At 41.3% G+C, this 14,292-nt stretch overlaps 1 protein-coding gene across 1 annotated transcript; it reads right to left on the bottom strand.

Annotated features, from left to right (window-relative positions):
* Positions 1–11,358: 11,358 nt before the first annotated feature.
* LOC119281558 lies at positions 11,359–12,615 on the bottom strand. Its single transcript, XM_037562054.1, has 3 exons — positions 12,483–12,615; positions 12,142–12,323; positions 11,359–12,057 (listed from the first exon to the last, which is right to left on the bottom strand). Exons 2-3 carry the CDS (start codon positions 12,310–12,312, stop codon positions 11,689–11,691), a joined length of 540 nt encoding a protein of 179 aa, XP_037417951.1. The 5' UTR covers positions 12,313–12,323; positions 12,483–12,615; the 3' UTR covers positions 11,359–11,688.
* Positions 12,616–14,292: the final 1,677 nt, after the last annotated feature.

Here is a 14,292-nt window from a genome sequence, read left to right as displayed (position 1 = left end):
ATTGTACCAACACATGTGAGTACCGGCGCTGATCAGTTGGTAATAACCGACGCTCATAGAAGGATGGCTGAAGAGGCCGGTGTCACTATTTATCAACTACTAGAGATCGAGCCCATGGATATGCTTAATGAGGAGGACATAAAACGGAAGTATGCCCATGGCCAGCCTCTGGTGAAGCCCAAGGAGGTCAAGCCTCTATTAACGAGAATGTATCAATTGCATGAATGGTACATGAAAGAAGCCAAGACTACCGATCAAGAGTCCCTCATGGTGAAAGTCGCCGAAGAGTACTACTACCATGGAAAAGATCTGTGGGTTGAGTTTCAAGAAATATTTCAGTTATTCAATCAAGACGCACTCGACAAATCTATCGTCAGTTGCTATAGTTTGTAAGTGGTTTCTTTTTGTAATTAATTTAGTTCTCTAGCTAGCTGTAGTGCTTGTTCTATTCATTACCTGTAATTATCCTCACTATATTCTCTTCTGTGGTATTATGCAGAATGAAGATGTTTGAAATGAAAAAAGTTGGACGCTATGGCATTGGGTTCATTGACCCAAATATCATTAATGAAAAGACATGGTCACAAGAATATGATCGACCATACACAGAGAAAATCTTGCTAGAGTTCTTGAAGCACCTAAATGCCTGTCCAAAAATTCTACTTCCTTACAACTTCGGGTGAGTCACACTGTCTTGTACTACAAATTGTGTTTTTGCTTACTAGCTTGATGTTAATAAGTGTATAGGGTTTAGGGTAGTTGATGAGTTATGCACATACCCGCTTAATTATACATGCAAATGTATGTGCATGCAGTTTCCACTGGATCTTGTTAATCATTGAAGTTGACGAGGGAAAAGTTCAAGTACTGGACTCACTATTTAAAAAAGCTAGTGACTACGAAATCGTGAAGGGGATGGTCAACAGATAATTTCAATCATTATCGAACTACATGTCGGCCTCTTTAGTTTGTCATTTCCTGATATCAATAACTAATAACTCCTTTATTCATTTTCTTTGCCGGCGGGCACATCTTGGCAAAAGCTCATCAAATAGGTTGATGGCTCATGGAAAAAAGAGATGAAATGGATCCGACCCAAGGTAATTAATTAAGTAGCTAGTACCAGCTAGCTACCATCTCTTTAATTCTAGTTTCAATACCATTAACTATCATGCTTGACTAATTATTATCTGATTGAATTCTATTCTCATAAAGGCCCTGAAGCAGGCGTCGGGGACTGATTTATGTTCATTCTACATTTGCGAGAACATTCGCATGATGACTACCAAAAGGACCAGAACTGATAGAGACCAATGGGTACGTTTGCCAGAACACTATTCACAATTTTGTACATCATTATCAAATATACACACAACTAATAATACATGTGTATTTTGATTTCTTCTTTAAAGATGAAGGAGATGCGGGATCGGCTCCTATTGGAGGCTCGCGTAGGAGCACTTCAACATGAAATAACGGGATTTTTGTTCAACCAGTTCATAGATCCCAAAGGAGAATTCCATTACCCGATATCGCAGTAATGTCTCCATGTAATGATCTACAAATTGTAGGAGAAATTGTATATACCAAATTGTATATATACATGTTTATGTGTGAATGGTGGTGCGAGACATTCGATATATATATATATATAGGGAAAATTCATCCTACCACCCGGGGATAGTTAACCCACATGTCTCATATACTATCATGTGGTACTATATATACTACTTTATCATTTTAAATATATTCATATACTATATCTAAGATATTTCAAAGCAAGTTACATGAAAAAATTGCATATGACATCTTTGGCATAACTAAAATAATGCTCTTCTTTATTGTATAACTAGAATAATTCTTCAAATTGAGCGTAAATCTCCTCGTCTCTGCTGAAGTAATGCTCTTCTTTAACCCCCGCCATAATATAGTCTGTGCTAATTCTTGAGCTTGCGTTGATTTTTCCTTTGAAGAGGAAAGGGTGATGCAGCAAAGTAGAGATAAGTATTTCCCTCAGTTAAGAACCAAGGTATCAATCCAGTAGGAGGCACAAGCAAGTCTCCAATCAATGAACCTGTACAAACTAACAAACACTTGCACTCAACGCGAAAAAGGGCTTGTCAATCCCTTCACGATCTCGAACAATAGTGAGATCTAATAGAGATAGGTATAAAGCATAAATAAAAGAGTAAACTAAAGTAAATCCAAATAAATTGCAGCAAGGTATTTTTGGATTTTTTGGTTGATAGATCTGAAAATATATGATGGAAAATAGACCTGGGGGCCATAGGTTTCACTAGAGGCTTCACTCTTGAAGATAGCATACGGTGGGTGAACAAATTACTGTTGAGCAATTGATAGAAAAGCGCAAAGTTATGACGATATCTAAGGCAATGATCATGGATATAGGCATCACGTCTGTGACAAGTAGACCGACTCCTGCCTGCATCTACTACTGTTGCTCCACACATCGACCGCTATCCAGCATGCATCTAGAGTATTAAGTTCATAAGAACGGAGTAACGCCTTAAGGAAGATGACATGATGTAGAGGGATAAACTCAAGCAATATGATGAAAACCCCATATTTTTATCATCGATGGCAACAGTACAATACGTGCCTCTCTACCCCTACTATGCCACTAGGTGAGGACACAACAAGATTAAACCCAAACCTAAGCACCTCTCCCATTGCAAGAAAAAACCAATCTAGTTGACCAAACCAAATCGATAGTTCGAAAAGAAATACAAAGATATCTTAATCATGCATAAAAGAGTTCAGAAAGACTCAAATAATATTCATAGATAATCTGATCATAAATCCACAACTCATCGGATCTCAATAAATACACTGCAAGAAAGTATTACATTGAATAGATCTCCAAGAACATCGAGGAGAACATTATATTGAAGATCAAAGAGAGAGAAGAAGACATCTAGCTACTAGCTATGGACCCGTAGGTCCGTGGTATACTACTCAGGCTTCATCGGAAGGGACGCAAGGTTGATGTAGATGCCCTCCGTGATCGAATCCCCCTCCGGCATATCATCGGAAAAGAACCCAAGATGGGATCTCACAGGAACAGAGGCTTGCTGCGGCGGAAAAGTATTTTGGTGGATGCTTCTGGTGGTTTGGGAATATTTGAAAATTTATAGAGGCGGAGTTAGGGTTAGAGGACCCCAGAGGGACCCACAAGCCCTCAGGGCGCCCCTAGAGCGCGCCTAGCTGGCTTTTGGTCGGCTCGCGGACCTTGTGCCCCCCTCTCCAAGTCCTACGACTATCTTCTGGTCCAGGAAAAACCATCACGAAAGTTTTATTCCGTTTGGACTCCGTTTGATATTCCTTTTCTGTAAAACTCAAAAACAAGGAAAAAACAAAAACTAGCACTGGTCTCTAGGTTAATAGGTTAGTCTAAAAAATAATATAAAATAACATATGAATGCGTATAAAACATCCAAAACAGATAATATAATAGCAGGGAACAATAAAAAATTATAAATATGTTGGAGACGTTTCAAGCATCCCCAAGCTTAATTCCTGCTCTTCCTCGAGTAGGTAAATGATAAAAACAGAATTTTTGATGTGTAATGCTACCTAACATATTCATCAATGTACTCTTCTTTATTGTGGCATGGATATTCAAATCCATTAGATTCAAAACAAAACTTTAATATTTACATAAAAATAATACTTCAAGCATACTAATAAAGCAATCATGTCTTCTCAAAATAACATGGCCAAAGAAAGTTATCCCTATAAAATCATATAGTCTGGCTATGCTCCATCTTCATCACATAAAGTATTTCATCATGCACAACCCCGATGACAAGCCAATCAATTGTTTCATACTTTTGGTGTTCTCAAACTTTTTCAACTTTCACGCAATATATGAGCGTGAGTCATGGATATAGCACTATAGGTGGAATAGAATATGATGGTTGTGGAGAAGACAAAAAAGGAGAAAGTCTCACATCAGCTAGGCAAATTATTGGGCTATGGAGATGCCCATCAATTAATATCGATGCGAGTGAGTAGGGATTGCCATGCAATGGATGCACTAGAGCTATAAGTGTATGAAAGCTCAATAAAAAAACTAAGTGCTCACGAAGACCTAGGGCAATTTGTGGAAGCCCATCATTGGCATATACAAGCCAAGTTCTATAATGAAAAATTCCCACTAGTATATGAAAGTGACAAAATAGGAGACTCTCTATCATGAAGATCATGGTGCTACTTTGAAGCACAAGTGTGGAAAAAGGATAGTAACATTGTCCCTTCTCTCTTTTCTCTCATTTTTTCTTTCTCTCTTTTTTTGTTTGGGCTTCTTTGGCCTCTTTTATTTTTTATAAAGTCCAAAGACTCATCCCAACTTGTGAGGGAAGTTTCCATCCTTCTTTCCTCACATGGGACAATGCTCTAATAATTATGATCGTCACACTTTTATTTACTTACAACTCAAAAATTACAACTCAATACTTAGAACAAGATATGACTGTATATGAATGCCTCCAACGGTGTACCGGAATGTGCTATGATCAAGAGTGACATGTATAATAAATATGGACGGTGGCCTTGCCACAAATACTATGCCAACTACATGATCATGCAAAGCAATATGACAATGATGGTGCGTGTCATAGTAAAATGGAACGGTGGAAGTTGCATGGCAATATATCTTGGAATGGCTATGGAAATGCCATAATAGGTAGGTATGGTTGCTGTTTTGAGGAAAGTATATGGTGGGTTTAATGCACCAGCGAAAGTTGCGTGGTACTAGAGAGGCTAGCAATGGTGGAAGGGTGAGAGTGCGTATAATCCATGGACTCAACATTAGTCATAAAGAACTCACAAACTTATTGCAAAAAGTTATTAGCTATTGGAACAAAGTACTGCACTCATGCTCCTAGGGGGATAGATTGGTAGGAAAAGACCACCGCCCGTTCCCGACCGCCACTCATAAGGAAGACAATCAAAAAAAATATCATGCTCCGACTTCATCACATAACGGTTCATCATACGTGCATGCTACGGGAATCACAAACTTTAACACAAGTATTTATACCAATCCAGAATTACTCACTAGCATGACTCTAATATCACCATATTTATATCTCAAAACAAATGCAAGGAATCAAACTTCTCATCTATTCAATGCTCTTTACATGAAAGGTTTTATTATATCCCTCTTGGATGCCCATCATATTAGGACTAAATTCATAGCCTAAGCAAATTACTATGCTATTTAAGACTCTCAACATAATATAAGTGAATCATGAGAGTTCAACAATTTCTATAAAATAAAGCCACCGCCGTGCTCTAAAAAGACATAAGTGAAGTACTAGAGCAAACCGCCTAGCTCAAAAGATATAAGTGAAGCACATAGGGTATTTTAACAAATTCACGATGAATGGGTGTCCCTATCAAAAGGTGTGTACAACAAGGATGCTTGTGGATAACTAAAAAGCAAAGACTCATATCATACAAGACGCTCCAAGCAAAACACATATCGATGGATTCAAGACAAATGAGGGGATGCCATCCGGGGCATCCCCAAGCTTAGATGCTTGGTTGTCCTTGAATATTACCTTAGGGTGCCATGTGCATCCCCAAGCTTAGGCTCTTGCCACTCCTTATTCCGTTGTCCATCAAATCTTTACCCAAAACTTGAAAACTTCACAACACAAAACTCAACAGAAAACTCATCAGATCCGTTAGTATAATAAAATAAATCACCACTTAGGTACTGTTATGAACTCATTATTAATTTATATTGGTGTTATATCTAATTTATTCCAACTTCTCCATGGTTTATACCCCCCGATACTACCCATAGATTCATCAAAATAAGCAAACAACACATAGAAAACAGAATTTATCAAAAACAGAACAGTCTGTAGTAATCTGGAAATTTCGTATACTTCTGTTACTCCACAACTTCTTAAAAATTAGGAAAACCTGGGAAATTTGTATATAAATCTTGTTTAAAGAATTCATATCAAAATAACTTTTCTGAGATTTTTTAAAATTCTGGCAATGAGCGCAAAAGTTTCTGTTTTTCAGCAAGATCAAATCAATTATCACCGTAGACCATCCCAAAGGTCTTACTTGGCTCAAACACTAATTAAAACACCAAAACACAATTACTACATAGGTAATAATGTGTATTTTCATAAAAACATAAAATAAATATATTGGGTTATCTCCCAACAATCGCTTTTCTTTAAAGCCTCTTAGCTAGGCGTTGATAATTTTAATGATGCTCACATGAAAGATAGCACTTGAAACACAAAGAGAACATCATGTAGCATGTGAAAAACAAGTTTAAGTCTAACATACTTCCTATGCATAGGCATTTTATAAGCAAACAAATTATCAAGACAAGCAAAAACTAGCATATGCAAGGAAGAAGAAGGAAACAATAGCAATCTCAACATAACGAGAGGTAATTTAGTGACATGAAAATTTCTACAACCATATTTTCCTCTCTCATAATAATTACCTATTGGATCATAATCAAATTCAACAATATAGCTATCACGTAAAAATTTGTCTACATGATCGCATGCATGGAAAGTTGACACTCTTCCAAAATAGTGGGATTATCACCAAATAAAGTCATGACCTCTCCAAGCCCACTTTTATCAAAAAATTCATAAGATTGATCATTCTCCAAAGTAGTGGGATCATCATTACCTAGAGTTGGCACTCTTCCAAACCCACTTTCAATATTATTGCAAACATATTTGTCATGAGCCTTAAATAAATTTTCAAGATCATAAGAAGAATCACCCCAATCATGATCAGTACAATAAGTAGCGGCATAGAAAAATTAGCATCCCCAAGATTAGGGTTTTGCTTAATATTAACACAATTGACATTAATAGGATTTATAATAACATCATTGCAATCATGCTTTTCATTCAAGGAGCTATCGTGAATCACTTTATAAATTTCTTCTTTTAATACTTCGTCACAATTTTCAAATTCACGAATCTCAAGCAAAATTTCATAAAGATAATCTAGTGCACTCAACTCACTAGAAATTGGTTCATAATAATTGGATCTTTTAAAAATATTAGCAAGTGGATGAGGATCCATAAGCTTTTTGTTTCTGATTTTCAATAAACACACAATTATGCCAAGCGAACGAGCAAACAAACCAAGTAAGACATAAAGGCAAACTGAAAGATGGCAAATAAAACGGCAAATATTTTTGTGTTTTTATGAAAATGTTTTAGAAGTGGGGGAGAGGAAACGAGACGCAAATGAAAAATAATGTAAGTGCAAGAGATGAGAGTTTATGATGGGTACTTTGTAGGCTTGATATAGAACCTCCCCTGCAACGGCGCCAGAAATACTTCCTGCTACTTCCTGAGCTTGCGGTTATTTTTCCCTTGAAGAGGAAAGGGTGATGCAGCAAAGTAGAGATAAGTATTTACCTCAGTTAAGAACCAAGGGATTAATCTAGTAGGAGGCACAAGCAAGTCTCGAATCTATTCACCTGCACAAACTAATAAACACTTACACTCAATGCGAAAAAGGGGTTGTCAATCCCTTCACGGTCTCGAACAAGAGTGAGATCTAATAGAGATAGGTATAAAAGATAAATAAAAGATCAAACTAAAGTAAATCTAAATAAATTGCAGCAAGGTATTTTTGGGTTTTTGGTTTATACATCTGAAAATATATGATGGAAAATAGACCCGGGGGCCATAGGTTTCACTAGAGCCTTCTCTCTTAAAGACAGCATACGATGGGTGAACAAATTATTGTTGAACAATTGATAGAAAAGCGCAAAGTTATGGCGATATCTAAGGCAATGTTCATGAATATAGGCATCACGTCTGTGATAGTAGATCGACTCCTGCCTGCATCTACTACTATTACTCCACACATCGACCACTATCCAACATGCATCTAGAGTATTAGTTTCATAAGAACGGAGTAACGCCTTAAGCAAGATGACATGATGTAGAGGGATAAACTCAAGCAATATGATGAAAACCCCATCTTTTTATCCTCGATGGCAACAACACAATACGTGCCTCGCTACCCCTACTATGTCACCGGGTGAGGACACTTCAGGATTGAACCCAAAACTAAGCACCTCTCTCGTTGCAAGAAACACCAATATAGTTGGCCAAACCAAATAGATAGTTCGAATAGAAATACAAAGATATCTTAATCATGCATAAAAGATTTCAAAGAAGACTCAAATAATATTCATAGATAATCTGATCGTAAATCCACACTTCATCATATCTCAACGAACGCACCGCAAAAAAGTATTACATTGAATAGATCTCCAAGAACATCGAGGAGAACATTATATTGAAGATCAAAGAGAGAGAAGAAGCCATCTAGCTACTAGCTCTGGACCCGTAGATCTGTGGTAAACTACTGACGCTTCATTGGAAGGGCGGCAAGGTTGATGTAGATGCCCTCCGTGATCAAACCCCCCTCGGCCTGATCGTCGGAAAAGGCCCCAAGATGGGATCTCACGGGAACAGAGGCTTGCGGAGATGAAAAAGTATTTTGGTGGACGCTTCTGGTGGTTTGGGAATATTTGGGCATTTAAAGAGGCGGAGTTAGGGTTAGAGGACCTCCGGGGGACCCACAAGCCCTCAAGGCGCGCCCCCCTAGGGTGCGCCTAGCGGGCTTGTGGTCGCCTCGCGAACCTTCTGGCCCCCTCTTCAAGTCCTACGGGTGTCTTCTGGTCCAAGAAAAATCACCATGAAAGTTTTATTGTTTGGACTCCGTTTGATATTCCTTTTCTGAAAACTCAAAAACAAGAAAAAAAAACATAAATTGGCACTGGGCTCTAGGTTAATAGGTTAGTCCCACAAATAATATAAAATAGCATATAAATGCATATAAAACATCCAAAACAAATAATATAATAGCATGGAACAATCAAAAATTATAGATATGTTGGAGACGTATCAGTCGCCCCCTTGCTTTGGGGCTTCCAAGTACTAGTCATGTAATCTTCACATCATGGTTGGTAGAACGGGAGCTGCTCGGGTCTGTCGAGAGGCTTCCCGTGCTAGCATGAATAATAAACATTTATCATGATATAAGGAAATATAAATAACAACTTTATTATTGCCTCTAGGGCATATTTCCTTCACTCTGATCTATGTACCTGCATCGTCAGTTGATGAATTCAACGGTAATATGCAACATAATGTACTTGAGAAACACAAAGAGGCATAATTAGCAAAATACAAGAAACCTATAGTAAACATAAATAACGAAGTTCCTCGTACCCAAACTAATTAACTAGAGCGATCTATGCTAGTTCAGGAGGATGGTTTAATTATATCACGGAGTTTCGCCGTGTATAAATTCAAAGTTTTGTCATAGAAAGACAGTAGTGACACAGTGTCATCATCAATCATTCCTCCATGTCGGCGAACCAATCTTCATACTCAGGGAGGAAGCACCTGAGCTTCGTGAAAGGCTTCAAGTCCAGACGCTGAGCGACTAGCAGCGCTCGGACATCGTCCCGCGTCATTGGCCCATGGTAGAACATCCATGTTTGTTCGAGGACCTCCGTCATGATCACTTGAGCAAGTTCACACTGTACGTGATAAAACTCATCTCAAATTAGATGATCCGGTGTCCTTCCTATTCTTGTGGCCCAGTTGACAATCTCGGCATCGTTGGAAGTAGCTAACATGCGAAGGCGTTGATTATCCCTTCTGTACTCGATCAGGTGATGCATGAGGTAGAATCCATCAGCCTTACTATTGTTTTGTTGCTGGATGCAGCAGAAGTCGGTCTTATGGCCGAAACCAGTTCTTCCTGTACTTCTTCACCTTGATATATCCACCAAACAGGCTGAAGGTTAACAGGGAACTATCGAGAACACTCTTTATGTGCGTGTAATCCTTTTTCTTGATGTTCTTCGATGTGTCCAAGTACAGAGCATGGGAGTATTGTGGGTAAAGATAGATGAGAATGCCCCCCCCCCTCCCCCGGCTGTGCAAAATAAGTACACCTCAAATTAGCCTCCCTGCTTGCAAAGGAATGATTAAAACTTACGAAAGGATATCCGCGGATGACTTACGTGGGATGATAAGGCAGGAGAATCGTTTCCTTGTCCTTATTAGCGATCATGAACTCGCCGATGTACTTGCTCGCATAGTCATGGTGCTCTTTGCAGACTGCCAAGAAGCTCTCGTGCAAATAGTACGGGTCCGCGACGCATATATAGTGCATGTTCTCGCGCCTGATGATGTAGTTGAGATACAACGCATACATGTGTATGAACTAAAAATCCAGCTTGGTCATGTGGAACATGTCGTAGATGTAGTCAAATCACAGGATGAACTTATCCGCGGGCCATTTCTCGACGTACAACTTCCGGCCCGGCACCTGAGCCTCGCAAACCCCCAACATTCCCAAGTGGAGGAGCTCTGGTCCAGGGAGGAGTTTGTGGCGTTGCAGGGGAGATGGGACCCCATATAGGCGGGGCGGGGAGGTACTCGTGGCAACACGTGTCCAAGGACTTGTGCGGATGAGGTCGATGCAGCGGGATGGGCAACATGAAGGAGACGACATTGCACTAAAGTTGAAGAGAAATATGGGTATAGAAGCGGGATAGAGGATGGAACGATATGATTATATGATTATGGTATTGATATGTGGGGCAAACAAAATATCTTTTACTTTTATGACCTAGCTGCCATCAACCTTGACTAGTTAGCCTAGATGCTACATCATGCAGAACCACCATCCAATCGTCCTATGCCGTTAATTGAACGTTGTCCTAATCATATTTGGAGTTGGGGTTGTAAATTAAACTAGAAGTTGATAAGGTTGAAATATGTATTTCTCTCAGTCGACCATGTCCAACAAAGTTCAATTACGCCTTTCGGATACCCCATTAGTTTGAGGCGTTCCGGGATGTGTAAGTTGTGGAACAATTTCACAACTCTTTGGATGATTGATAACTCATGAGCTAAATATTGACTCCACGATCAGAAGAAACTTAATTTTTGAAGGTTCAAGGAGGATCATTGTGTTCTTTATTTTTGTATTACATCCGCCATATGTGGCTACATGCACGGCGTTGTGGTGAAACCGCTCCCACAAGTCAAGTGACGGCGTGTGGATCCCCATATAGGAAAAGGCATAAAAAAGAACCTCAATCGGCAGGAGGGCATTCCAAATCATGGTGTCCCATACATCAAATTGTGATTGCATGGTCACAAGCATGGTCGGGACGGGGGTCACTCAATCTCAGCTGAGAGCACCCCACGCAGCCCAGCCGAGAGGACAAGCCAGCGGTTGCCGGAATGAATGAAAAACAAAATTTAACATCAGAAACAACATGTGTGCATAGATATACACTGCAGCAGCAATTTCAGAGACATCAAATTATAGCGAAGCTGGACCTATGTAAGCATATAACTCATGTCTGATGATCACATGCATACATAGAGGGTTGAATAATACAGCAAAGATAACCGCAATCTACCAATCCATCCAGTCTAATTATATACTAGCCAGCAAAGCATTGCCCAAATGGAATAACTACTAATAGAGTCGATCTGGATACTAATTAACACTACACCAGCTACTAGATTCGCAAATATGGCACTACTCCATCAATCGTCACAGCATACTTAATGCATACTCCACGCTCTCATCAGTACGCAGTGAGCTGATCCACGAACATGATCAGAAGAAATAGGCTACGTACTTCATGCCCCACCCCTCACCACCCAGGAGGGCCCGGAAGCTGAGGAGGTCGCCCACCACGAAGAAGCAGAGGCCCGTGGTGAAGTAGATCCTGCCGAAGATGTATCCTAGGTCGGCGGCGAGGAAGACCCAGACGGCGCTGGCGTACATGCAATGGAAGAGGATGGTGACCGCCAGCGCGAGGTAGGCGAGGGCCCGGCGGGCCCGGCGACGGCGGCATGGGAGCAGCAGCGCCAGCGCCGCCGCGGCCGCCTGGAATGGGGCGCAGCACAGCAGCCCGACGCAGAGGGCGATTAGCCTGGCGGCCTCCGCGTCCGTCAGCTCGATGCACGGCAGAATGAAGGAGGACTGCAGAGGAACACCATAGCAGCTTGGGGCATGATGGATCGGTTGCGATGTGAAACATCCGAAGGGTGACGGGTAGGTGGTTACCTGGCTGCACGACACATGGATGTAGTCAGCTATGTAGCCGCTTGCTACGCCGCAGAGCGTGGCGAAGGCGTTGAGGAGCGCCCATCCGCAGACCAGTGGGACGTCATCCCGGATCTTCTTTTTGGCCTCGCTCAGACTCAGAGGCAGCAGATGAGGCGCCTTGCCGTCCATGGAGATCCAAGCTAGGTAGGAGTAGGATGAGTTCACGAGATCAGCAACAACGTATGGTTAGTTCCTCTTCTCTAATTTCATGTCCCCATTCGACATAAAAGAAGAAGAGGAGGAGAAAGCAGAAGAGGAAAAGCACATTAGCAAGATGGCCGGAGATGGAGGGGACTCACCGTCACTCGCTGGTCAGATGCACGGGAGGGAGGTTCTTCCTAGCTTGCTAGCTTGGCGTGCTTCCTTCTGAAAGGGCTCGAGCTACAACCACAGAGGGCAACGACGACGCTAGCTAGTGGTGGAGGGGGGAGTTTAAGTGGCCGAGGGCACCGCAGCAGCGACGTGGGGCCGCTCCAAAACCCTACGTGTCGACCAGCCGCAGCGCGCACACACACACAGACACACACATACACACACACACAGGGAGGAGAGTCCGGTTCATCTCATGGCAATGGCAGTGAGAAAGGAAACTACCGCGAAGTTGCGTCCGCGAAGCACCCATACCCTCTTTGGCAACGAGGTGGCACACTCAGTTTCTTTGCAGGTTGACAAAAACGTGAAAACGTAGCACGCGCACATGCATACGGGGCAGTGAAAAGCTTGCTAGCCTGCTCGTTCTAATTAGCTGCACGGCCAGTTTAAGTTTCAAACTATAGCTAGTGTGATTTCTACGCATGTACTCGTAATAATAACCCCGGCTTCCTGCACGGTGCACCATCCACACCGTACCACTCCGATGACTGGCGGTGGCTCATCCACATTCGGATCAGCTAGCTAGTACAACGATTTGACTGAATTGTCTGGTTTAGTTAGGTGGTGTTTGGTTTAGAAGTCCTAGGACTTTTTCTAGTCTCAGGGACTAATCAAAAAAGACTCTCTAGTAGAGTTTTTTTCTAATCCCTGTAGAAAAAGTCCCTCCTGTTTGGTTCCTAGGGTTTTTTTAGGGACTTTTTCTAGTCTCTGGGACTAAAAAGTCCCTGAACCAAACACCCCCTTAATCTTTTCCGACCCTTGGATGAGTTACATTGTTGACGTCACCGATTAGATTTATGAGGAGCCCACTCATCAACTTATTTACCTTTGTTTTCTCGCAAAAATAAAAGCTTATTTACCTTTGTCAAGAATGGGAGGTGAAGCTCCACCAAAGGTCTACACACTACACACTCCATCCATTGTCAAAACAAGGAAAAACACCATTGGCGATATGCATTTACCAAGGCATAAAGCACCCATACCCTCTTTGGCAATGCTGTGGGAGACCTAGTTTCTTTGCAGTGGACGGTCTCAGCATGCGCACACATGCACATGCGTAGATGGCAGTAAAAGGCTACCTACCTAGCCAGCTATTTTTCAGTAGTTGCACGATCAGTTTCAACTGGTACAACTACATTGTTGGTGAGATTCAATTGTTCATGGACCAACGAAAATTTTCTATTACGGGCACACGATGAAGCAAAAGATCTTTGTAAATCGTCTTTTTAAAGGAAGATTACCCCTAGCCTCTACACAGGGGGTTTGGGAATTGAAAATCTCGAAGTAAAGAATAAATGTCTTCTTAGCAAATAGTTATATCGGCTATCCTTAGAGGAGGAAGGGGTGTGGATTCATTTATTGTGCAACAAGTATCGGTAATTCAAAGCTTTAGGCCAACTCCTGCGCAGGACATTAAACGGACGTCCGTTTTGTGTGGATTATGTCCGTTTGGGTAGGGCAATGGGCTCGTGTTCGGGCCTGTCCTCGGATGCGGGTACCGTGCGCCCAGCGCGCGGACGCATCCTTTGGCCCCATCCTGTCCGCTGCGGCCAGAAATGCCCATATATTCATATTTCAATGTTCAAAACAAGTTTGCACGTCCAAATAGTAATTGTCTGAAAATAAAAATAGTTTTACAACCCAATTGAAATTGTCTCCAATAAAATAGTTTTACAACCATATCGAAATTGTCTTGAATGAACCAATACATCTATTGGTTGTCAATGTGAGCCCACA

Source organism: Triticum dicoccoides, chromosome 3B (assembly GCF_002162155.2).
Source record: "Triticum dicoccoides isolate Atlit2015 ecotype Zavitan chromosome 3B, WEW_v2.0, whole genome shotgun sequence".
Taxonomy (NCBI): Eukaryota; Viridiplantae; Streptophyta; class Magnoliopsida; order Poales; family Poaceae; genus Triticum; species Triticum dicoccoides.
Note: the sequence above shows the minus strand (reverse complement) of the source record. Positions and strands in the feature narration are given on the sequence as shown.

What these genes read in the sequence shown, in the direction of transcription:
- LOC119281558 (XM_037562054.1), bottom strand. Translation starts at nt 12,312, where the DNA reads ATGGACGGCAAGGCGCCTCATCTGCTGCCTCTGAGTCTGAGCGAGGCC. An exon ending in TCCATGTGTCGTGCAGCCAG is followed by an intron (nt 12,058 to 12,141) that starts GTAACCACCTAC and finishes GTTCCTCTGCAG; the next exon opens with TCCTCCTTCATTCTGCCGTG.